Source organism: Pinus tabuliformis, chromosome 3_2 (assembly GCF_031772625.1).
Source record: "Pinus tabuliformis cultivar Carrire ecotype Pingquan chromosome 3_2, CPIR1, whole genome shotgun sequence".
Taxonomy (NCBI): Eukaryota; Viridiplantae; Streptophyta; class Pinopsida; order Pinales; family Pinaceae; genus Pinus; species Pinus tabuliformis.
The window spans coordinates 731,340,540-731,368,430 of NC_142302.1; the positions used below are offsets into that span (position 1 = coordinate 731,340,540).

The window sequence follows — 27,891 nt, forward strand, 5'->3', positions numbered from 1 at the left end:
TTAGGCGGGCAGTCTTGCATCCACGCACTTTCTCCCACTCACGATCTCAAGAACCACGATCCCATAAGTATAAATGTCAGCTTTTTCCGTTAATTTCCCATGAACGGCATATTCGGGTGCAGTGTAGCCTCTGCGTTACACCAGATTCATGAAATCCACGAATTAATATCTGGATTCGACAGTTACAAAGATTCGCTGAAAACAACTAATAAATTAATTGCTGAACTTCCATTGTTCCTCCCACTCTTGTAGAAATTGCTGAACTTCCATTGTTCCTCCCACTCTTGTAAAAACATGTGTCGGAAAAATCTAGCCAATCCAAAATCTGCAATTTTGGGATGAAGGTTGTCATCGAGTGTAACACATCTATTCATATATATAGAAAAATTAAATATAAAAGAAAGTAAAACTTCTTTTGTTTTACTAAATTAGCATAGTACGGATTTTAATCAAAACCTTACATGATAATATCCTAGCTATTTACAACATTCATCAAAATAACCATTAGAAAAGCATGGAGTGAACTTTGAACTAAATCTTATTAAATGATTCTACACGGGTCTCATACCCCAAGGCGGATTATATGCATGCACTATCAATTAACATATAAATGGCAATAGTTTCAACTTAATAACTTTCAGTACTTCTGTTTAATACATTGGATTTCAATTTCTTAAAAAGCTGCCATCTGTTTAAGTTCCATTAATGGTCCTGGTTGTCCTGGCCTAAGTGGCGTACTATTATACACCACGCGGTCCCTTTGCAGCACATTCCTTGGGGTCGGCCTCCCTCATCGACGACCCTTGTCATCTTCGACGATCGTTCGGTTCTCAAGGGTTTTGACATTTACCTTCGGTGGTTTTGTTCCTGTTTAGCTAGCATTTCTCTGAAACCCCGATGGGCTTCGGCTCTGCTCCAGTCCGATGACTTGGAACCTGGTTCAATGGGTTGCTTTGCCTGATGTGGGCACCTGCCTGTCCACCAATTCTGTTGCTAGACTTTGGGTTTGCATCCGGGTTTGTTTTCCATTTGCTTTGAACGCTTGGGCGTGCTGGAGTTCCACTGTTGCATCAAGGTTTCTATGTTGTTTATGCGATGATAAGATTTTCCTATTAGTTTTGAGTCTGACCTTTCTATATTACAGTTTTTATATGAATGTGTAATACTAATCCCTGTCTTTGGTTATGTCTTCACGGAAGCCCTTTCCAGGTTCCGCAACCTCGAGAGGGTGCTAAGGCTGAAAGCCTTTCTCCAGCTTCGTCTTCTAGGAGGAAGAGCCCACTAGGCACCAGGGATTTAAATTATTGAGTCATTTGTTTAACAGGGATTCTCTCGCCAGACGGTCGGCTTTACTGTGTAGTTTTGATGTTATGCTTAGGTAGTTCTCTTTTCTTTCTCGACTTATGGAAGCCTGATTCCATTGTACTATTGGTTCCATGTTTTTATAAGATTTAAATGGTCTCGGCCTCATTCGTAATCCCTACTCTATATGTAATACTTATTGTTTCGCGCTTATTGAAAGCTCATAAAATGTATGGTTCTGGCTAAGTTCAATCTCAGTGCCTCTGTCGAGACTCTGATTCATATCTAGCCCATTGATAAAGCTTATAGTTTTTACAGTGGGGTTTGTATGTATCATAATAACTTATGGATCTAGGATAATGTCAAGAACTTTCTAGTTTCCTCTTTAAAGAAAAGGTATCTAATTTTGATATGGTGAAGGAAGAGATGAATTCCTCAGTTTAGACTAGCATAAAAATGGCTCATAACTAAGTCATTTTGAATCTCGCAATGGTTCAGAATTCCTTGATTTTGGTATTTATAATTCTCGTTTTCTGCTTAGAGTTTAAATACTAAACCTCTTAATCTTCTATAAGGTATTCAGTCACATGGAATACCTCGGGGAGTGCGAGACTGTTTCGAAATACCTGTGCTACTATTTCTGGCGCCAGAATCTATTGGACTCTAAGTATACAACTAGGGTTTGCATCTGAGATTTCTATTCATTGTAAATAGTTAATCAAGGGATTTTTGATGTTTTCCTATTTGTCATTTATATAACTGGTATTAAACCCTATAAGGGTTTTGTTGTTTTGAAGAAGAACCTTTTAAACTTAGGATTCTCCTACGGAATGAAATCTTTGTAAATTCTTCCAACTGAACTTAAATGTCTATAATTTGTATATTAGTATGCATTTATCTGGATTTACTATTGAATTCGTTTGTTACTAGCTTGTCTTTCACGGATCTATATTCGTTGTTTCATAGATATTTACTGCAAATTTTCATTCTGAGTAGTAAAGGTGTTTTTCCTTTGATACTCATTCATGTAAGTTCTATTTAATAACTTTGCAAAGAATTCATTACCTCTATTAAAAGACACCTTACTGATATAATTTTCTAGGATAACGAATAGGAATTTAACTCACTTAATATTACTAAATCAATTTAACATTACAGGATAAGACTTATTAATCTACGTAAATTGTAAGCTTCTGTTGTGGTCACCAACAACCCCCCTCTTTGTTTGATATTAGCAATAACACCAAGCAAAGGGGGACCCTTAACAAAAAATCCAAAAATATTTTTATCAAAATTTTTGTATTTCAGCTCCCTAAAGCTAGATCGCATTGCAAAGAGAGTGAAGCGTTTCATATGCGCATAAATAAGCTGAGAAGAAGCGACGCGAAACTCATCGCATCGCATATATTGGAAGCGCCCTTAAATGAAAAACTTAAGGAATCGCCGACGGCCGATATGCGACGTCGCATATCGCAACATCGCATAAACAGCACACAGTAAATGAAAAACGCGATCTGCGATCTTACAATCTGCGATCTGTGATCTGCGATCTGCGATCTGCGATCTACGATGAATGAGACTATCAATTCCTGCGATGACACTTCTTGACATCGCAATCCTCGATACTGCGATGCGAATCGCAGGAACCACTCATCACAAGATTTCCTCGACATAGTCTGTAAACCCAAAATTGAGCGCGCACCTTAAGGAAAATTAATGATTGTACGCCAAAATATCCAAGAATGATTGTGTTGCGTTTTTCGAAGAGTCAAGTCATTATGAGTTTCATGATTGTGCATTCATTAGAACTTAAAGCTTTCATGTCAATCTTTTCATCATTTCTCTTTTCCCTTGCGTAAATTGTAAGGCAGCAACTAATATAAATCAATATGTAGGAAACATCTAAGGAAAAGGGGAAAGCGCCAATACTAAGAGAACAGAGAGGAGATGCCTTCGCAAGTGGATGCCGCATGCAGCAGGACCGCGGATTCTAGAGTATCACTCAACAGACACTGATGAAAATAGACTATCCAAGACTCAGAGTCAAAGGCACACAAAAGCAACATGTTTACAAAAGATCCTGAAGCTCAAACTGGGTAAAGCAAAAAGAAAAACGCTAAAGAGGGAGGACGCTCCAGAAAAGCCCGGAACAAAGAACGGAAGCAATTTTCAATACAGAAAATTGTTCAGGCAATGAAATCCCTAACTCATTGAGTCATTCGCACGGCTAGAAACCGAAATAGCAACAGCACAATCAGTTTGAAAGAAATCTGGGTTATACTAAGTATACACATAGCGAATACACCCAGCCAGAGGAAGATTTTCGAAAATATCTTCTAGTTTGTCAGAAAGAGGTGCCAGCTTTTGTTATTTCTACTTTTATCGCTCGAACGAAAGGAAAAGACAACCAACCGACTCTTTCCAGGCAAATGTTGCATCGCTTACAACACTAAGGAGCAGATACAGAAATGGTTAGAAATTAGATTCAATTTTTAGAAATAAATTTGTTTTAGTAAAAGGGCGGTCATTTGAAGCCGTTTCCTAAATTTGTGTAATTAAGATTAATTAGTTAGTAGTATTTAACCCTTCTCATGGCATTTGGAGAAGGGTCCGGAAATTTGTCAAAAAACTTGTCCCCAGAACATGCGCTTTTGCACCCTCGGAGGGGATTTTTGATGAATGGATGGATCGAGATTTATTTATGTTTGCGTTTTAATGTCTGCTATTGATGTTGCACTTCTGTACTCTTAGTAGATATTAGAACAAGTAGAGATAAATCGTTATTGCTTGAAGTTTGTGAATGAAATCAGTCATAAATGGTACTTTTATCTCTTGACCAATTTCTACTTATATTCTTAGAGTGATATGCAGCTGAGTTGTTTATATGTTAATGTATGAATGTGTGGGTTACCATTTGGCACTTTTGTACGGTGGAGTCATTTATTTGTGCTTGACATATGAATAACTTATTATGCGATATGTTGTTCACAACTGTTTTGCCTAACTTTTTTATGCAGAATGGTTTATCTTAATTGATTTCTATTCTTATGATAGCTGAATGATCTTTATTACCAGTTATTGTTCGAAATCTTTTTAGATCACATAATAGAGGAAATCTACCCGGGTTAGCGTAGATTAGATGTGTTGTTTTTTTTGTTAGATTACAGTAGCATAGAGTCAGTTTAGAAGTTAGAATTAAATTAGCTTAAATTACTTCTAGATCAGCATCATCAAACTCTACACACACACACACCCCCTTACATTGGGAAATTGGTCCCATTATCCCCAGTCGGACCCGCTATACCAAACAGACAAGGAGCTGCCAACCAAGTTCCGGACCGGGTGGGTATCCCCCTTGTTGTTGACCCGATTTTCGGGCCCTCAACATATTTGGCGCTAGAAGGAGGGCACGAACTATGAATGGCACCTAAATCAAAATCTAAATACCATTCTGAGAGTAAATCACCCTCATCAACTCCCCCGACTTCTCCAGTACGGTTAAACCCGGAGTTAGAAGTCGCTCGAGTATCCACCGCTGCTACCTACCCTAATATATCAGACCAACTTATCATTGAACCCCCTGAAATTCAAACTTTGATTCGTAAACTCTAGGGATTCTCTATTTTTACTCAGAGGTCTGATAAATCTCACAGCAGCGTGACTTCGCAGTACAATCCTGCTCATCCCCTGACCAGATTGAAGAGTGAAAAATTTGGCATCCAACCAAGTGAACTCCCTCTCCCTACTAGGAAAAGAGCAAGGAAAACACCACCAGAGTCTGACAGTGAGACTCTTTCATCTACTTCGTCCATTTCAACTCCCTCACCATGAAGTCAACCACCCACATCTTCATCCCAAATCACTCATCCATCTTCCACAACCCTTCCTCTTCAATCATCAAAGATCATAATATCTTCATCTTCTCAGCATCCGGGACCATCCTCTGCACTTTCATTAACTAGCAGCTCAACGATGGCCCAGTCTCCATGGAACAATCCTGGGGCAGCTTTAATGCCTCCACCCCTGAGCCCAATACCGGCCCATCCTGAGAAATGGCTACCTAAATTCAATCCAGAAACAGGCATGCTAGCTGAAGAGTATATCAATAATTTCATGCTTTCTGTTAATCTCAATGGAGTTACCAACGAGGATGCTGTTGTCTGGCTTTTTCCTTATACAATGCAAGGAACAGCCGGGTCATGGTACTTTTCGTTACCTTCCGGGTCTATCACAAGTTGGGACATTTTTCAAAGTCAATTCCTTACCAAGTTCGGTGATGACAGGTCAACAGCGACATTGATCAATGACCTATCCAATCTTAAAGCTGAGGCTAGAGAACCCATTAAACATTTCAATTTACGATTCAATAAGATCCTCAACAAAATTCCCGCTGCTTCTCAACCCAGCGAGGAAGTAAGATGTGAATGGTATATCACGGCCTTACCATCAAACTTGGCTATCTTCATAGATAGGGCAAACAAGACAACCTTAGATGAAAACTTGACAGAGGCGTTAGCAGTAGAAAAGTGCGTAGTAGCCCTAGAAAAGAGATCTGCAATAGAGGAACGCAAATCTAAGAAAATCTCTTTCAAAGAAGACACCAAGAAGAAACAAACGAAAGATCCTTTCGATATGGAAGGATTACAAAAAGTGTTAAAGGCCATGTCCAATGAGATGATTGACATAAGAAAACAAGTAGCAGAAACTTCTTCAAAAAAGCCCTACAGAGCTTTTAAAAGAAATCCTCCCATGGAGGTGAAACCACCCAATGCTGTCTCAAACGTCGAATTTGAAGAAGAAGAAGAAGAAGAGAATACCACTGAAGGGCAGACCGATGATGAAGAAGTTGTGGAACTACAAGGAATGTGGGACTTCATCCTCCCACAAGAAGAAGATCAAGAAGCATTTCCGGTTAGCACACGAAGCAAAAATCAACTTGATCCTCCCCAAACTACCCCTAAACAGAAGGGCGCAAGCCCTGCAACAAAAGATAAGGTCGCAACAAAGAAAACAACCGCTAGAGCGACCCAATTTAGCCCAGTCCGATCAGATCAAGCACCTCCATCAAGAACACTGATAGTGTCGGATGAAATGGAGTATAACATTATCGATGACATGAAAAAGACTAGGGCTAATATCACTCTTTACGAGTTGAGCAAATTGAAACATCAACAGAAAATAATGATGAAAGAATTACATGCCGTGCCTACTACATCTTTACCTACAGCTGTAGCTTCCCACAACATGGGAAGACCTCCAACCAACATGATCAATAAGATTGATCCAAATGACATTGCCTTGATTGGAGGAAGATCAAGATCTCATACTCCTCCTTTTCTTCTCACTTATGAAATTTTCAATAAAAACGTGCACAATTGCTTGGTTGATTCTGGTGCTTCAACGAATATTTTACCCAGATCAATATGTGCCAAATTGAATGTTCAACCACAAAAATCCGCAGTGCGCATAGTTCAACTTGATCGATCTCAAGTCGAAGTGATTGGTGAACTTAATCAGGTGACCATAAGATTTTCGTCTAACCCGAAAGTATGCCAGGTTATCGACATTCTAGTAGCTGATATCCCTGAATTCTATGGTTTAATTCTTAGCAGGGATTGGTCCGAAAAGCTCCACGGATATTTCTCAACCGACTGGTCGCACATGTGGTTACCCTACAACGGTAAACCGAATCAAATAAAGGTTGAACGAGAGTTGCACCAAAAGTACATAGTGACGGAATTGGAAGGAGAGAATGAAGCAATAGCATACAACAGCAGTATCATAGGCAATTACTCGGTAGATTCTTTCCTCAGCAATTTCAATGCTCATATTTCACCTTACTTAGAAAATTCAGTTTTGTCCCAAGTTGAAAATTTTTCTCAAACTGATAATTCAAAATGTGTTAATTTTTTAGATAACCCTGTAAATACATCTTTGTTTTGGAAATTATATTTTGATGGCTCTAAATCTAACGAGGGAGCAGGAGCAGGATGCGTTCTGATTAGCCCAGACGGAAATAAGACCATGCTTACGTGCAGACTTGAGTTCGATTGCACAAACAATACAACGCAATACGAGGCCTTGGTGCAAGGCCTATACAAAGAAATCGGACTGAACGTTAAGTATCTTCAAGTTTTTGGAGATTCTGAGATTGTCGTCAAACAGGTACGTAACACCATACATTGCCTGTCAAGCCATTTGAAGCACTATCAATCTTTAGTACAAGATCTGACTGCACATTTCATAGCATTCAATATTTCTTCAATCCCAAGACTCCAAAATGCGAGCGCAGACCTGTTAGCTAACGTAGCCTCTAGACTTATTCCCTCCGAAGATTTTAGTCCAGATAGATTCTCAATAGAATTAATCTTTAGACCATCCATCCCTGACAACATCATCAACTGGAGAGTATTCAACGACGATCCTGACATTGTAAATTTCCTCACTTCTGAAGGATCCTACTCAAATCAAATAATTGACGAAGACCATCATGATCACCAAATACAGCAAAATAGCACTGATAATGCTATACCTAAATCGGTGGTTAAGTTAGAAGATTTATATGATTTAAAAAGTCGGTTTAAAAGGTCTGCCAATTCTAAACTCTACAGTTCAACTCAGAACTATGAATTAGTGAACCTAGGAACCGATGAGAAGCCACAAAACGTTAATCTAGGCCACGGCCTAGCCCCTGAAGAAAAATCAACATATATCTGTCTTCTGAGACAATACAAAAACGTTTTTTCTTGGAATTACGATGAGTTGAAGACATACAACACTTCTATCATTCAACACACTATCCCTATGATTGACAATGAAAAACATGTCCAGCAGAAGCTCAGAAAAGTCCACCCCAACTTAGAAAGTCAGATAAAGACTGAGCTAAATAAGTTGTTGAGAGCCAGAATAATTTTCCCCGTCAGACATTCCAAATGGGTATCCAATATGGTACCCGTTAGAAAGAAAAACGGAGATATCAGGATCTGTATCGACTTCCGGAATCTCAACAAAGCCTGTCAAAAAGACAATTTTCCCCTCCCACCTATGGAGCAAATATTATAGGCAGTAGCAGGCTCAGAATTAATGTCTTTTCTGGATGGATTTTTAGGATATAATCAAGTGCTGGTACATCCCGATGATCAGTTAAAAACCACATTCCGAACTAAATGGGGCACATACGCATATCGGAAGATGCCATTTGGTCTGATCAATGCCGGCGCTACCTTTCAGAGAGCCATGGACATCGCGTTTAAAGGTTTAGTCAATAAATCGGTAGTGATTTACCTGGATGATATAACAGTGTACTCCAAGAAGCGAAGCGACCATCTCAAAGACTTGAAACAAATCTTTCAAAGATGTTTAAGGTATGGGATTTCACTTAACCCAAAGAAATATTTTTTCGCATTAAGTGAAGGGAAATTGCTAGGATTCATATTGTCAAAGTCTGGTATTCACATTGAACCTGACAGAATCAAAGAAATTTCCGAAATATCCATGCCCCATAACAAAAAGGCCATGCAATCTTTCCTTGGTCAAATCAATTTTGTAAAGAGGTTTGTCCCATATTTTTCACGTATTATTTCTCCTTTACAAAATATGATAAAAAAGAATTCAAATTTTAAATCGAGTCAAGATGAGCATGAAGCATTCAACTTGATCAAACAAGCTATCATCAACGCTCCATCTTTAGCGACCCCAAAATTTTCAGAATCTTTTATCTTATACACATTTTCCTCAGAAAAATCTTATGTCGCGATTTTAACTCAAGCAAATCAAGAGAAGGCGGAAGCTCCAATCGCATTTTTTAGCTCGAACTTACAAGGTGCTGAACTCAATTATTCAGACGTGGAGAAACAGGCATATGCCGTTTTCAAAGCAATCAAATATTTCAGACCTTTCTTACTTAAAGCCCATACCAAAGTCGTAGTACCGTTCCCAGCAGTAAGAAACCTTCTGATACAGAAGGATGTGGGCGAAAAGAGAGCAAATTGGATTACTGCCTTACAAGAATACGATCTTGAGATCAAGCCAGAAAACATCGTAAGAGGTCAAGGCTTCTGCAAGATGTTAGCTGGAGCATCGAAAATTCCTGAGAACTCATCTGAAGAGGTACATACATATGAGGTAAGCCTAAACGACGCAGAATCATTATATGCGGACACCATTTATTATCTTAAGAACGGGTATGATCCATGACACCTGGACCACACCAAGAAAAGAGCTCTGAGATTGAAAGCTAAACAATACCAGCTCATAAATGATGTTCTGTTTAAAAGGAATTACGATTCTATACTTCTTAGGTGTCTTGAGAAAACTGAAGCCGAAAAGGTTTTGCAGGAACTCCACGATGGACCAGCAGGTGGACACTATGCTGGAGAAGCTACTGCACATAAAATCTTACGTGCAGGATATTATTGGCCCACGCTGTTCAAAGACTCATACAATTACGTAAGGAAATGCCAAATCTGCCAGACTGCTGCAGGGAAACAAAAGAAATCATCCATGCCACTACAGCCGGTTAACATCGAGCAACCATTCAGCCAATGGGGCTTGGACATAATAGGTGAGATCGTTCCTCACTCTTCTAAGCAGCATAGGTATATCCTCACGGCAATAGATTATTTTACTAAATGGGTAGAAGCAGTTCCTCTCAAAACAGCTAATTCTGAAAACATTATTGAATTCATAGATCAATTTATCATCACTAGGTTTGGATTGCCAACGGCCTTAATGTTTGATAATGCATCATACTTTTCTGGAAATACAATGACTGAGTTTGCACTTAAAAGAGGGTTCAAACTGAAGTATTCTGCCAACTACTATCCGCAAGGTAATGGGTTGGCTGAATCAACAAACAAAAACCTAATCAGGATTATTAAAAGAACAGTCGACCAAAACCAAAAGAATTGGCACAAAGGGCTGGTAAATGCTTTATGGGTAGATAGAATTACGAAGAAAGCTTCAATCGACACTTCTCCCTTTAATTTAGTTTATGGGAAAGAAGTGGTTCTTCCAACTCACTTAGTCATTCCCTCTTTGTCTTTAGTACAATACATCGATGAAGTATCTACTTCCTCCTTACAATTGAGACAAATGGAAATAATCAAACTAGAAGAACGACGAGAACAAGCTAAGAAAACCCATGCTCACCACCAAGCGCTAATAAAATCCTCTTTTGACTCAAGCATAATGAACAAAAAAAGCTTTCAGATGGGAGATTTAGTTTTAAAATGGGATAAGGCTCATGAAGAAAAGGGAAAACATACGAAATTTCAGAAGCTGTGGCTCGGTCCTTTTCAGATTGTAGAAGTCATAGGCCCATCGACGTTTGTGTTGCAGGATTTGGCAGGTAGAAGAGATTCTTTGCCTGTGAATGGACAGATTCTTAAAATGTATTTTCCATAGAAGATCATTCTTCTATTTTTGTAGGATAGCTTTAGTTTTTTTTATTTGTTTTTCTCTTTCTTATAAATAAAACAGGTTGTAAATGATCATCAAAAAGGATTCATGAAAGAGCACACCAATTCTCTATCAGATTTTGATTTCGCTTGTACAAGTAGCAAAACTTTTCGAAAAATCTGATTTTTATTATTGACAAATAGAGTTAACTTTAGCCTAAATATGATGTTAGTTTCAACCTCAAAAAACTTTGATGAAAGCAACCTTTGGTAAAAAATTGTTTTATGTCAGCACAATGAAAGGTATCATCAATAATAAAATAAATATTCTCTGTAAAGCTGCTGTTTTCAAACTCTATTATTGTCGTCCAGAGCTTTCTTAAGGAAAAACAATGACTTCCTCCCTGCTAAAGGAAACCGCAGCATTCAGAGAAACAATCCGAGAAAACATTATATCTCAAAGAATAAGAGGTCTCATCACGAGCCGGCTTATCATGATCACAGATATTATAACTTGCTGACTTTGCCAATATTGTCTATCAAAACAAGGCAACGACTCAAGATTGTTGCAATCAAAAGACAAGGGGTCTCATCACGAGCCAGCTTGTTCAGCATAAGTGTAAATCAAGTGAATGACTGTGTCATAATTTGGCCACCAAACAAAGACATTGTTCTTTAGAGAATAAAAAAGGAAAAAGTGTCAAAAAGGATTTTTCTCTGAAATGTTGTAAATAACCTCAAGCAGGATAAAGGATCATTGCTGGATAACAGGTAACCCTGTCGAGGCTATGGACGCTTGCGGGCAGCAGAGGCTCTACATACGACAAATGAGCATATTTTAAAAGCCAGCACGTAGAGAAGACCTTATTTTATCTTTAAAAAGACCGAGTAATGTCTGGTATGAATGAAAGAACTAAGCCTGAGGAAGCAGACAATTGGAATATGAAAAGGTTGTGACAAAGTATCATTGACAGGATAAGGAGTAATGTACTCTATCTGTCCATAACAAAATTTAGGCATATGAAAATTTTTCTGTTTCGGAAGTGAAAATTCAATAGAAAAGCAGAGATAATTGGTTCTTCACAGTGAATCACCATTGTTGTGGTCACTAACAACCCCCCTCTTTGTTTGATATTAGCAATAACACCAAGCAAAGGGGGACCCTTAACAAAAAATCCAAAAATATTTTTATCAAAATTTTTGTATTTCAACTCCCTAAAGCTAGATCGCATTGCGAAGAGAGAGTGAAGCGTTTCCTATGCGCATAAATAAGCTGAGAAGAAGCGACGCGAAATTCATCGCATCGCATATATTGGAAGCGCCCTTAAATGAAAAACTTAAGGAATCGCCAACGGCCGATATGCGACGTCGCATATCGCAACATCGCATAAACAACACACAGTAAATGAAAAACACGATCTGCGATCTTACAATCTGCGATCTGCGATGAATGAGACTATCAATTCCTGCGTAAACACTTCTTGACATCGCAATCCTCGATACTGCGATGCGAATCGCAGGAACCACTCATCACAAGATTTCCTCGACATAGTCTGTAAACCCAAAATTGAGCACGCACCTTAAGGAAAATTAATGAGTGTACGCCAAAATATCCAAGAATGATTGTGTTGCGTTTTTCGAAGAGTCAAGTCATTATGAGTGTCATGATTGTGCATTCATTAGAACTTAAAGCTTTCATGTCAATCTTTTCATCATTTCTCTTTTCCCTTGCGTAAATTGTAAGGCAGCAACTAATATAAATCAATATGCAGGAAACATCTAAGGAAAAGGGGAAAGCGCCAATACTAGGAGAACAGAGAGGAGATGCCTTCGCAAATGGATGCCACATGCAGCAGGACCGCGGATTCCAGAGTATCACTCAACAGACACTGATGAAAATAGACTATCCAAGACTCAGAGTCAAAGGCGCACAAAAGCAGCATGTTTACAAAATATCCTGAAGCTCAGACTGGGTAAAGCAAAAAGAAAAATGCTAAAGAGGGAGGACGCTCCAGAAAAGCCTGGAACAAAGAACGGAAGCAATTTTCAATACAGAAGATTGTTCAGGCAATGAAATCCCTAACTCATTGAGTCATTCGCACGGCCGGAAACCGAAATAGCAAAAGCACAATCAGTTTGAAAGAAATATGGGTTATACTAAGTATACACACAGCGAATACACCCAGCCAGAGGAAGATTTTTGAAAATATCTTCTAGTTTGTCAGAAAGAGGTGCCAGCTTTTGTTATTTCTACTTTTATCACTCGAACGAAAGGAAAAGACAACCAGCCGACTCTTTCCAAGCGAACGTTGCATCGCTTACAACACTAAGGAGCAGATACAGAAACGGTTAGAAATTAGATTCAATTTTTAGAAATAAATTTGTTTTAGTAAAAGGGCGGTCATTTGAAGCTGTTTCCTAAATTTGTGTAATTAAGATTAATTAGTTAGTAGTATTTAACCATTCTCATGGCATTTGGAGAAGGGTCTGGAAATTTGTCAAAAAACTTGTCCTCAGAACATGCACTTTTGCACCCTCGGAGGGGGTTTTTGATGAATGGATGGATCGAGATTTATTTATGTTTGCATTTTAATGTCTGCTACTGATGTTACACTTCTGTACTCTTAGTAGATATTAGAACAAGTAGAGATAAATTGTTATTGCTTGAAGTTTGTGAGTGAAATCAGTCATAAATGGTACTTTTATCTCTTGACCAATTTCTGCTCATATTCTTAGAGTGATATGCAGCTGAGTTGTTTATATGTTAATGTATGAATGTGTGGGTTACCATTTGGCACTTCTGTACGGTGGAGTCATTTATTTGTGCTTGACATATGAATAACTTATTATGCGATATGCTGTTCACAACTGTTTTGCCTAACTTTTTATGCAAAATGGTTTATCTTAATTGATTTCTATTCTTATGATAGCTGAATGATCTTTATTACCAGTTATTGTTCGAAATCTTTTTAGATCGCATAATAGAGGAAATCTACCCTGGGTTAGCGTAGATTAGATGTGTTGTTTTTTTTTGTTAGATTACAATAGCATAGAGTCAGTTTAGAAGTTAGAATTAAATTAGCTTAAATTACTTCTAGATCAGCATCATCAAACTCTACACACACACACACACCCCCTTACATTGGGAAACTGGTCCCATTATCCCCAGTCGGACCCGCTATACCAAATGGACAAGGAGCTGCCAACCAAGTTCCGGACCGGGTGGGTATCCCCCTTATTGTTGACCCGATTTCCAGGCCCTCAACAGCTTCAAACAAAGAGTATCACTTATCTGATGTTTTGACTCCCAACAGATTTTTCAACTTATCTGTGTTTGTTGTTCACCGTTTGGTCTATACATAGACCTGCACCGTGTTTACCTCCGTACCATGAGAGTTACTATATAAGTATATCTCCCCCCATTCTATCCCTGTTCCAGGGAATTCTTTCTCATTCGATACTAAGTATATATCTAGTTATCTGGTCTTAACCAGACATAGCTAGCACAACTTCCTCACTTCTCAGCACAATTTTCTTCTCCTTTCCCTCGATCTCAGATACCCTTATCCTCTTGATCTTTTTCTTTCAAATACTTTCCAAGATTTAGTTTCTTTTCTTGGAATAGGTAAATGCTTTTTAAACTAATTAATCAAAGAAACATCCTTTTACTAATAACTACAAAATTCCTTCTCATAATTTAATTCAAAAACAATTTATGATTTCAGAAATGTAATAGTTTGTTTGGTTGCAGTAAAAGAAATAATATTTACATTAACGGGGGTTGATCTCCCCCCCAAGATGGAACATCATCCTGATGTTCTTCTCCTGCAAATAACCCCAAAAAGTTTTCTTTCATAACCTGCTCATCTTTCGAGATGGCCTCTTCCGGCCCATAGTGTTCCCACTGCACTTTAACCTGGGTGATAACTCATTTCTACAGTGTTAATTCTCTTTGATATAGTATAACCAGAGGTTCGACCTGAACATAACAAAAAAAACGTTAAGTTTTAACCAGTTTGTTTAATACATCCTTAAAGAGAAACCATATATATATATATATATATATATATATATATATATATATTACCTGAATGTCTTGCCATTTGATTACAAGATTAGCATCATAAACATATTTCTTAAGTAGAGATACATGGAAGACATTGTGTACACAAATGTGACCGGGTAAGGTAAGTTGGTAAACCATTCGTCCGATTCAAGCTAGGATTTGAAAGGGTCCACAAAATCGGGGTGCTTATTTAGCACACCTAGCCCATTGTAGGGTTCTTTTATTTGCTCAAACTCGAATGTAGACATGATCCCCTCCTTGGAATTCTCGGAAGCTTCTCTTCTGATCATCAAAATTCTTTTGTCGGTCCTGAGCAGCTTTTAAATTGATTCTTACCTTTTTCATCATTTCTTCCATCTCTTCTAACATGTCTGGTCCTAGCAACAACTTATCTTCTAGTCCACTCCAACTCAAGGGTGTCCTGCACTTGTGCCCGTATAGTACCTCAAAGGGACTCATTCATAAGGATGCATGGTACCCATTGTTGTAGGCAAACTCCACCAGGTGAAGATAATCTTCCCATTTAGTGGGTTGTTGCATGACATTAACACGCAACATGTCTTCAATAACTTGATTCACTCATTCAGTATGCCCATCCGTTTGTGGATGATAAGCTATACTGAAGTGCAGTTGTGTGCCCAATCCTTCAAAGAGGGCTTTCCAAAAAGCTGATGTAAACTTTACATCTTGGTCGGAAATGATCATCTTGGGAATTCCATGTAGTCTAAAAATGTTCTACATAAAAATTTTAGCAATTGGACTGCTCTATAAGTTGATTGGACAGGTATAAAATGAGTTGATTTGCTCAATTTGTCCACCACCACCATGATGGAGTCATTTTGTTTTCTTGATTTAGGCAGTCTGGTAATGAATTCAATAGATATTGTTTCCCATTTCCATTCCGGGATGGGCAGAGGGTGAAGTAACCCTGCTGGATGTTGGTGCTCAAATTTCACTTGTTGGCACTCCAAGCATTTGGCTAAGTATTCTGCCACTTCCTTCTTCATACCGAGCAAGAAAAATTCTTTCCGCATGGAAGAAATCATCTTTTGGTAACCAAGATGACCTACATAAGGAATCTTATGGTATTCATCCAGAATTAAATTTTTGAGATGTTGTTGGTTGGACACATATATTCTTTTCCTATAAATTAGTAAAATTTCTTCATTTATTTCATAACCCAATTGTTGTTCATGGTTGTTCGACATTGTTGCTTGCTGCCATAAATGATTATATGTTGAATCCTGCATGGCTGATTCTTAAATCTGCCCAACAAAGGTAGCTCATGATTCACTAAAAGAAATTTCATATAAACAGCTTACCTTTTGACTTAGAGCATCTGCCACTAGATTTTCCTTTTCTTTTATATGTTGGATTTCAAAATTGAATTCGCCAAGAAGTCAGCTAAATGAGCTTACTTGGCATCTAAAGTTGGCTGTTTGAAGTAATCAGTCAAACTATGGTGGTCAATCATCAATAAAAATCTCTTACTTAATAGGTAATGTCACCACATTTTTAAAGCGTGAATGGATGTTGTTAATGCCAAATTGTATGCTGAATATTTTTTTTCATATTCTTTCACTTTTCTAGATTCATAAACCACCACTCTTCCTTCTTGCATTAATACGCCACCCACACCTTCCTTACTAGCATCCGTAAAAACCACATATTCCTTATGGGGAAAAAAATGCTCAAAATAGGTGCGATGGTAAGAAGATGTTTGAGTTGATCAAAGCTCCTTTGACAATCAAGGGTCCACCTTAAATCTTTTCCTTTCTTTTGTAAAGAGGTAATAGGATATCATAGAAGATTCTAGGGGTGAATGTTCGCCCTTTGGCGAAATTAAGGGGCTTTAAATTTTTAGTGGGCAAATATTTTGTATCATAGCACATTTTTACAAATCACCTCAAATAGCCAACCTTATTTTAAGGGAGAGGGTAAAAAAGTTAAATTTAGCCCTTGAAACTAGGAGTTACAACCTTCCATTCGCCCATTTTCAAGAATAGGTTTTATTTAAGTGAATCGATTAGCCCATTTTCAAGAATAGGTTTTATTTAAGTGAATCCTATGGGCCAAATACCATATTTATAAAAGAGGTATGGTAAATTAATAAAAATATAAATAAATGAGAGGTATGGTAAATAAATAAAAGATTTTTATATTTACACCATAAGTCACCTTATATACATGCAAGAGTGTAAACAAATAAAAATATAAGTAAAGTGGAGGTATGGTAAATAAATAAAACGTCTAGGTATAGTAAATAAATAAAAATATAAATAAACTAGACATATGGTAAATGAATAAAACCTCGTTTTATATTTAGTCTATAACCCTCATTCTATTTATGAAGGCTCAAGAAAGAGGTTTTATTTAAGTGAATCCTATGGGCCAAATACCATATTTGTAAAAGAGGTATGGTAAATTAATAAAAATATAAATAAACGAGAGGTATGGTTAAAAAATAAAACATTTTTTTGTATATTTACTCCATAAGTCACCTTATATTTACTAACACTCAAAAAATGCGTTATATTTAGGTGAAACCTATGGGCAAAATACTATGGGACAAATACCATGGACTAGATTGTTATTAATACCATGCAAAAAAACATTATTAACCCTAATATTAGTATTAATAAAAATAAAAATGCCACATGGTATTGACCCATGGTATTCACCTGGAATGTAGCCTATTTAAATGGGGGAATTAAACCAGCATAGATCCATCTTTACTATGGATCTACTAACCCCCGAGAGGTATCAAATACCTGATATGAAAACTAGCATAGAGTGAAAAAATATTTGATCCCTCTTGGGGCTTGGTGGATCAAGAGTAAAAATGGAAGTTAATGTATGTTAAACATTTTAGCTTGGTTAAAATAAAAAATAAAATAAAATTCAACTATTAATTTTATTAATTTTTATAAATTACTAATAGTAATTTTTAAGCTCGAGGTTTATGCTAACCCATGGTATTGACCCATGGTAATGCCATGGTATTCATGTGAGCATAGACTATTTAAAGGGGAAATTCTATCATCTTAGATCAATCTTAATTCTGGGTCTACCAAGTGCTCAGAGCTATAAATAGATTTCATCCCCCCAAGAGTCGTAGATGTGGAGTTAAGATGGATATAGGTTGGTTTTTATGATAATGAAGATATTAAATAGGCTTAGGAAATTATATTGTAAAAACATCTTAAGGTGAATGGTTAAAGCATAGACATTGGACAAGTATATTTGTATACTTATGTTTTAAACTGAAACAAATCCAGGGCTAAAAGGAATGGATTGATTGCACTAGTCATCCTTCTATAACTTTCCAACATATGATGGAGTAAACACATTGTAATTTGGGTAACTTTTCTAGTTGCAAACAGGAACATACTTGTGTATTGGCAGGGTGGTTACGAGGTCCCTAGAAGTGATGAATTTGAATTTTTCTTGGTTTTATATATAGTATTAGGTTTTTTCTCGTGCTTTCTGTGAATGACACGGGTGAATTTTATCCTACACCCACTAGGTTATCGATATGTAATTTCAGTAATTTTGATTTCAAAAGATATTTTAAAGAAATGAAATGATTTCATTTGTGTATTCAATAAACACAATATTCTAATGGAATTCTACATTTGTGGTTTACCTATATAGATTCCATGGAGAAGTGTTAGTGGTGTGACATCAATTGTACTTAAGCAGAGGCTTTAGTTTTACTCTTTTTGGAAGCAAATACTTTCTTCCAACATTTTTGAGTTCCATGAAAAATTTGAAAGTCCTAATAGTATTCAATTATGGGTTCAAGAGAGACATAGTATTCAATTATGGGTTAAAGAGATCCACATTGAATGATCTATCGGCCTTATTTTCACTTAGTTTAAGACTATTCACTTGGAGAGCCTGCATGTGCCCCCACTTCAAGAGCATAGTAATGTCATGTAGAACTTAGAGAAGCTATCTTTAAGATTTTAGTGAAGAATGGAAAAATGTCTGGGTTCAATAACAACTAGTCGAGCATTAAGCTTCCAATAATGCTAGATTTTAACCTGGAGCACTTTTGTGATTTGGAGGAGATGCCCCCTTGTATTTGTGACACATCTTCAGTTGTGAATTGGACTACTACTAACTATCATTTCCTTCGAAAGTTACCTGATGACTTTCAGAACCTCAACTCTTTAAGAGTGTTAAGGAAGGAAAGAAAGTACATTATGCTAAGTTCTCTTATGCTTTTCAAGTTTTTATTGGATATCTCCAGCGTTTCAGGTAGGAAAGTACATTCTGTTAATGAAAATTTGTCTTGATAGAAAGGCCCAATTTCAAATTCTAATGCTTTCAAAAAACATTGTATAACTGTAATGTTTCTAAAAGGAAAGCATATTTTTTCAAATTAAGTATCATGATCCCATATTCCAACTTATTTTTCAGTAACCCATTAGGCTTTGTAGCTTTCAATAAATCCACGTCTTTTGATAAGATCCTCTTCCAAATTAGAACACAGTTTCCTTTTTGCAATAACCACATACAATGTCTTGATTTTTTTATTGAGAAAATAGAGGTTGTGAAACAAGCTTGTGCCATACAAGGACTTGATTCATTGATTATGTATCAATTATGGCTCTTGATGTAACAATGTCTTGATTTTGTTGCTTGAAAATAGAGGTTACGCCTTACTATTTCACAGAATTTCTTACAATATTTCCATAAGTATTGATTTGTAATCTCAGTCACTGAGGGATGACAGTAATGACAAAGGTAATATTCCATGGTTTGAAGTTACCCTCTTACTAAATATTTAAATATATCACCACAACTTAATTGTTAGTTAAAGGAATTGTATTTGATTTGTAAACAATTCATTGCTTGATTTATAGATTTTTATTTTTTCCCTTTTTTATTTTTTTCTCAGATTTGGTATGAGATATCTTACAATATTTGGGTTCCCTAGTTTCCCCACCATAGCTATGAGGTTCAGATGCTATCATTAAATATTCTCAGAACGTTACAGCTTTTCTATTAAGTGTGCTTTGAAACATTGTTGTTGCTTTTCCATGGTGTTAATGCAAATAAGCACTACAACTAGTGCCATTATTTAGATTAAGTGCCAAAATCTAGGTGGTCTTGTAATGATGGAGTGATTGTTTTCTAGCTACTAAGGCCATATGCATTTTTATCTCTTATGTTGTCCTGAGATATTCAAATTTAGAATAAGAATTGAGGTCTCGTTTCCACTATAGATTGCAGTCAGTTTCTTGAACATAATATATAGTAGATTATATTTTACTAATCAACTGTGGATGTGATCCCTCGCAGGAAAGGAAATTCAAAGTGACTTTGATTTCACATTGATTTGTCAAAACATCCACACAGGAAAGGAGATTCAAAGTGACACTGATTTCACACTGATTTCACAAGGAATCTTTGTATTCAACAATGCTCTTAATTTCATATGTACATGCACAGACATATTAGTAGAAAATATTGAAGGGTTGTCTAAGTAATATTTTCCATTCCACTACATTCTTTACAGCTTGTAAATAAATAACTCGGAACAATTCATTACACTGCCTGTTATTCTTTATTAATCAGTGGTTAAGATTTTGATATTGAACTGGCTAAGATTTTTCTTCCTTTTGTGAAATTGTGTGTTCTATAATGCTTCTTTTCCATTCACTATGTATAGCATATAAAGTGTGTCTAATGGAGTAGGAAGATTGGAAAGTCTTGTGATCCTTGAGCTATGTTACAAGGCAAACCCCAACGGGGCAGGGTAGGTGCTTCCCCACAAGGGGGTCACAAATACCAAATTTTGTATTGGCTAGTGCCTTGAGCTAGAAAATTTCCTTTACCCTTGTACTAACAGTGAATCCAGAGAGGATTCTAATATTATCTTTATAAGATTTATATTAGTTAATATTGATGAATAAAATTCATGAGACATGAGCTAGGATGTCCTTGCAAGGTGGTTGTTGATTATTGGAAGCTATGATGGCCATTATGTCAGGATAGGTGGTCGCACTCCCTTGATCATGAGCATGATTGTGTTCAAGATGGAAGACTTCATAGTCTAGATTGATTGTTTAGCAGTGATAATTAGTGGGCTCATTCACAAAAGCTTCTATTTCACTAATCCTTTTTATAGAGTTGTCAGATTCAATTTCCAAAGGTTTTAATTACACTATAGAGTTGAGTTCTAAGAGAGTTGTGATTCACAGTGTTAAGTATAGCAGCTATGACACTTGAATGAAGAAAAACATAGTAGATGTATCAGACTCTATTATAAGCTTACCTGCATATTATAAGGGACTTGGTTGGATTCTCTATAATTTTATAAAAAAGTTCCATTTCGTGGAAATGTGAAAAAAAACAATGATATTGCCACCATGTGACTATTGTCATATATGGTTTTATACTTTTTTCAAAAAATTCTCTAAGAGTTCACAACGATAAGATTCACTAGGACCTTGCAAAGTTTTATTATTTAGTGAAAGACTCACCAAGATCTTATAAGATTTTATAATTCAGTAAAATATTTGCCATGCCTGGTGAGAGATTCGCCAAAAAATTATATATACATATTATATTATTGATAAAATCGCCTTCCATTTTTCCTATATACCATGGAGATTCGCCCATTTATTATACATATAAATTTAGGGGGGGGTTCTTAAAATTTTCCCTGTAGAATATGCCACTCTAGAGAATCCCTCCACAAACCTTCAGTAGTAACCAGTGAAGCCCATAAGTGATCTTATATTGGCCACATCTTTTAGCACCGACCACTCCATAATGGTTCTTATCTTTTCCGGATCGACCACAATTCCGTCCTTGGGGATGACGTGTCCCAAGTATTGGATTTTCTCCTTAAAGAAGTCACATTTACTGTACCTAGCATATAGTTAATGTTCTCTTAGGACCTACAACACAATGCAGAGATGCTCCTTATGCTCCTCCATATTCCGAGAGTAGATCAGTATATCGTCAATGAAGATTAATATGAATTCATCTAAGAACTGATGGAAAATGATATTCATGAGACACATGAAGGTAGCTGGGGCATTAGTTAGACCAAAAGGTAAAACCACAAACTCATAATGACCATAACGTGTCTTGAAAGCAGTTTTTGTAATATCTTCCTCTTTGATCCTGATCTGATGATACCTAGAATAGAGATCGATCTTTGAGAATAAGGTTGCACCCTTCACCTGGACAAATAACTCGTCCATAAGGGGAAGGGGGTATTTGTTTATAATGTTCATCTTGTTTAGTTGGTGGTAATCAATGCACATCCACAGGGTTTCATATTTCTTTTTAACAAATAATACCGAAGCTCCACAAGCGGACACACTGGGACAAATATAGTTCTTATCGAGAAACTCTTGGAGTTGCGTCTTTAATTTTGTTAGTTTTGGTATGCTCATTCGGTACAGTGCTCAAGAAACTGGGGCAGCTCCCAGAATTAACTCAATGGTAAAGTATATGTCTCTTTCTGGGGATAGACCTGGTATTTCTTCAGGAAATACATTTGGAAAATTTTGTATCACAGGTATATTCTCAAGGGATACAGATTTATCCTTTGAGCCAGCATACCCCACTTGGATGGCATAGACTTGACAACCTTTTCTGATGCATTTGGCTAAGTGGGAGGTTGTTATAGGCCTTAACTGTAGAGGTTTCTATGCACCTTCAATTTACTGTCTCACCCCTACCTCATCCCAGAAACTACCAGTTTTTGTCTTGCAATTTATGAGGGACCAATGTTTCTCCAACCAGTGCATGCTTATAAGAATGTCGTATGACCCCAGGGGTAACACATTCATACCAGCTATAATAGGTTGACTAGCTATTTTTAAAGGACAATTGCTTACTTTAGACAAAACTCTTCTTTTCGCTCCTATGGCTAGTTGTACTAACCATGAAATTTTAAATTTAACAGCTTGCAATTTACATCATTCCACAATCCTCGGACTAATGTAACTTAAAGTGGCCCTGGGATCTATTAAAATAGAACAGGTCTGATAAAAAATAGTACCTTCAAATTCAACAATAGTTGATTGAAATTCTTCTTGATGATCTTCCAGCGCTGCGTTAATGTTTGGAATACTCCTAGCCACTTCTCCCATTGTAGATGCCTCTTGAATTTGAGATATCTGTTCTGCTCCCTTGTGGTGGGGACAATTGTTTACGTAACGCGAGCCTCCACACCCCCAACACTCCACAGGTGGTCTGTTAATAAATTCAGCTTCATTTCTGTCGACCTGTTCATTTATCTTGATTTCACTGGGTACTTTAAATCTGGGTTTATTCACATTTCGGTTAGTTTGTCCTTTATATGAGCCTTTGTTGGTGATTCCCTTATTTCCCTTGTGGCCGGGAATAAATTTAATTCCCTTTTTATCAACTCAGTTTTTGCTCAAATCACCCTTTGGTTTATTTTGTTGATAGAATGTTCGTGTCTTCCAAATGAATTCATCCATAATCTTTGGGTTGTCAAATTCCAGCCTTTCCTTCACGAACAACAGAAGATTGCTGATAAAACGCTATACTTTAGCCTTTTCTTCGCGAATATAAGGGACATACCACAATAATGATGTAAATTTTGTTATAAACTCATCCATGGTCATTTGGCCCAGGAAGAGATCATGGAATTCTTTTTCTTTCTCATCGTAAAACCTTTCGGTTATTTATTTTTCTTTGAAAATTTTCTAGAATTTCTCCCATGTTATATTTTTCTCATTGACCCCACGGGCAGCTTTTACCTCCTCCCACCATAACGTGGCTTTCCCTTGAAGTTGGAAAATGGCCAAATGGGCCTTGGGATTGAAATCATACTCGTACAGTTAGAAGTACTTATTCATGTTAATTAACCATGCTTCTTCTGCCTCTTTTTGCTCTCTGTCGAAGAGAGGAGGCTTGATTTTCTGAAACTTTCCTTGGAGTTCAATTTTCTACTTTTTCTGAGTCTTATGATTGGACTCATTACCTAATTCTTCTTCTTGGTTTTCTTCACCTCCCTCTATTTCCATGTTTTCAGTTTGAAAGTCTTGTTCCCCGTCTGTCTGGCCGCGCTCTAGGTTAGGAACTAAAGGTCGATGATTCTATCTATCGGATAGGATTTTCAGAATCTTTTCTTGTTCCTGCGTCAATCTTTCGTTGTCTTCTCGGAGTCGGGCCATTTCACCTTTCATTTCTTGTATAGTCATCCAGATGTCTATATTGGTATTTTGTGATTCATCCCGCAGCCGCACCTAGACCTCAGGATTTCCTTCCTGAAATGGTGTTGGTCTTGTTACCAATATGGAACCGTGTAGTGGATTCCTAGTTCGCCTCATACTGACCTTTGCTTCATCCTACATTCACATAATCCAGATTGTTATTTCTTACCCCAGAGGTCTTAGTTCTAGAAACCCGAGTCGCTCTGATATCATATGTAACACTTCTATTCATATATATATATATAAAAGAAAGTAAAACTTCTGTTGTTTTACTAGGTTACCACAGTACCGATTCTAATCAAAACCTGACATGATAATAGACTAGCTATTTACAGCATTCATCAAAATAACCATTAGAAAAGCATGGAGGTGAACTTCAAACTAAATCTTATTAAATTATTCTACACGGGTCTCATACCACAAGGTGGATTATATGCATGCGATATCAATTGACATATAAATGGAAATCGTTTCAACTTAATAACTTTCAGTACTTGCAATTTAATACATTGGATTTCAATTTCTTAAAAGGCCGCCATCTGTTTAAGTTCCATTCATGGCCCTAACTGTCCTAGCCTAGGTGGTGTATCGTTATACACCGTGCATTCCCCTTGCAGCACATTCCTTGGGATCGGCCTCCCTCATTGACGACCCTTGTCATCTTGGATGATCGTTTGGTTCTCGAGGGTTTTGAAATTTACCTTGTAGTGGTTTTGTTCCTATTCAGCATAGCATTGCTCTGGAACCCCGATGGGCTTCGGCTCTACTCCAGTCTAATGACTTGCAACCTGGTTCAATGGCTTGCTTTCCCTGATATGGGCAACTACCTATCCACTAGTTCTATTGCTCGACTTCTGGTTTGCATCAGAGTTTGTTTTCCATTTTCTTTGAACGCTTGGGCATGCTAGAGTTCCATTGCTACATCAGGGTTTCTATGTTGTTTATGCGATGGTAAGATTTTCCTATTAGTTATGTGCTTGACCTTTCTATATTATAGTTCTTATATGAATTTGTAATACTAAATCCTGTCTTTCATTATGCCTTTGTGGAAGCCCTTTCCAGGTTCTGCAACCTCCAGTGGGTGTTGAGGCTGAAAACATATCTCCGGTTTCATCTTCCAGGAGGAAGAGCCCACCAGGCACCAGGTATTTAAATTATTGAGTCATTGCTTTAAGAGGGATTTTGTGGCCAGAGGGCCGGCTTTACTGTGTAGTTTTGTTGTTATTCTTAGGTAGTTCTCTTTTCTTTCTCGGCTTATGGAAGCCTGATTCCACTATATTATTGGTTCCATGTTTTGATAAGATTTAAATCATCCCGATCATCATTTGTAATCCTGACTCTATCTATAATACTTACTTTTTCGCGTAGCTTATCAAAATCTCATAAAATGTATGGTTCTCACTAAGTTCAATCTTAGTTCCTCTGTCGAGACTCTGATTCGTATCTACCCTGTTGATAAAGCTTATAGTTTTTATAGTGGGGTTTGTATGTATCGTAATAAGTTATGGATATAAGATAATGTCGAGAACTTTCTGGTTTTGTCTTTAAACAAAAGGTACTTGATTTTGATATGGTGAAGGAAGAGATGAATTTCTCAGTTTAGACTAGCGTAAAAATGCCTCATAACTAAGCCATGTCGAATCTAGCAATGGTTCAGAATTCCTTGATTTTGGTATTTATAATTCTCGTTTTCTAATTATAGTGTAAATACCAAATCTCTTAATCTTCTGTAAGGTTTTCAGTCTGCATGGAATCCCTCGTGGAGTGCCGGACTATTTTGAAATACCTGTGTTATTCTTTCTAGCTCCAGAATCAATTGGAGTCTGAGTATACAGCTAGGGTTTGCATCTGAGATTTCTATTTATTGTAAATAGTTAATCAGGGGATGTCTGATGTTTTCCTATTTGTCATTTATATAACAAGTACTAAACCCTATAAGGGTTTTTCTTTTTTGAAGAAGATTCTTTTAAACTTAGGATTCTCCTATGGAATGAAATCTTTGTAAATTCTTCCAACTGAACTTATATGTCTATAATGCGTAAATCAGTATGAATTTATCTGGATTTACTAGTGAATTTGTTCTGTTACTATATTGCCTTTCATGGATTTATATTCGTTGTTTCCTAGATATTTACTGCAAATTTTCATTCTGAGTACTAAAGGTGTCTTTCCTCCGATACTTGTTCATGTAATTTTTATTTAATATCTTTGCAAAGAGTTCATTACCTCTGTTAAAAGGCACCAGACTGATATAAGTTTCTAGGATAACCAACATGAATTTAACTCACTTAATATTACTAAATTAATTTAACATTACAGGATAAGACTTAGTAATCTACGTAAATTGTAAGCTTCAAACAAAGAGTATCACTTATCTGATGTTATGACTCCCAACAGATTTTCAACTTATCTACGTTTGTTATTCCCTGTTTCTTCTATACATAGACCCACACTATGTTTACCTCCCTACCATGAGATTTACTATATCAATAGATCTCTCCCCGTGCTATTCCTGCTCCAGGGAATTCTTTCCCATTCGAGACTAAGTGTATATCCAGTTATCTAGTCTTAACCAGACATAACTAGCACAACTGCCTGACTTCTCAGCACAATTTTCTTCTCCTTTTCCTTGATCTCAGATACCCTTATCCTCTTGATCTTTTTCTTTCAAATACTTTCCAAGATTATTTCTTCTTTTAACTAATTAATCAAAGGAAGATCCTTTTACTAATAACTACAAAATTGCTTCTCATAACTTAATTCAAAAATAGTTTATGATTTCAGAAAAGTAATAGTTTGTTTGGTTGTAGTCAAAGAAATAATATTTACATTAACGGGGGTTGTTACATCGAGAAGAATATTTGGACATTTGATGTCTCTTTATATAATGTGAGCGCTGGATTCCCCATGCAGGTACGTAAGGCCTTATGTTGTGCCCACTATAATGTTAAAACGATTTTCCCAGCTCTAAGGATTTCTTGTCTCGCCTGTGTACCTCCAGAAATAATATTCTAAAGCTTCAATACAAGTCACATAATTTCTGAAAACGAAATGAATTTTGAAAAATTTGGCAGTAGTAATAACAACCTACCGAACAAATGTTTGTCAAGACTGTTATTTGACATAAATTCGTAAACTAGCAAGCATTTGTGCCCTCGCTTGCAACATCCGAGTAAAGAAACAAGATTACAATGACGGACACTACTGATGAGCTTCACTTCCGTTAGAAATTCCTCAGCATCTTTAGTAGTGTGCTTTCCATTCAGTTTCTTAACAACAACATCCCTCCCATCTAGAAGCCTTCCCTGTAGATCATCAAAATCATTACAATTACACTACAAAGGTACCACATAATTGAACAAAACCATCAAAACCACGAATATTATTATACCTTGTAAACTTCTCTGAATCCTCCTTTTCCAAGCATGTTATTCCGCTCAAAGTTTCCAGTAGCATCTCCGAGAATCTTGTAATCAAATATACTTCCCCAAAATTTCCTCTTGCATCTATATTCCCATCTGCAGATATAATCACAATAACAATTTTCTTCATAATGATTTAATTCGAAAAAAGTTACAAATAAATAAATAAAATAAAATATAGCTCAACTCAGCATGGAAACTATAGTGCAACAATTGATAATTACCTGTTCTAACAGAGTTTTTCCATTACCTTCCACTTCGACCGAACACCAGGCACAGCATCAGAAATAGAGTTGTTAAACCAACGACGCTTCCCAACAATATACTGATTTTTTCGATGCTCTTTTACCGGATGTGTGTATCGAATTGCCTAGTAACAGTGTCAAAGGGTGTGGAAAATTTGTTGATCTAGGGGACATTGTGGGAGACATTATGGGTGACCCATAGTGTAATGCCCTGCGGTTCCGTGCATGGGCGCATGCCCCTCCCAT

General features: G+C 36.9%; 1 protein-coding gene across 1 annotated transcript; it reads right to left on the minus strand.

Annotated features, from left to right (window-relative positions):
* Window positions 1-27,891, minus strand: LOC149182693 (putative receptor-like protein kinase At1g11050). The gene is made up of 6 exons (XM_089414632.1): window positions 27,856-27,891; window positions 27,651-27,742; window positions 27,370-27,496; window positions 27,169-27,283; window positions 851-974; window positions 1-130 (listed from the first exon to the last, which is right to left on the minus strand). The coding sequence occupies exons 1-6, from the start codon at window positions 27,889-27,891 to the stop codon at window positions 1-3; spliced, it is 624 nt and encodes a 207-aa protein (XP_089270758.1).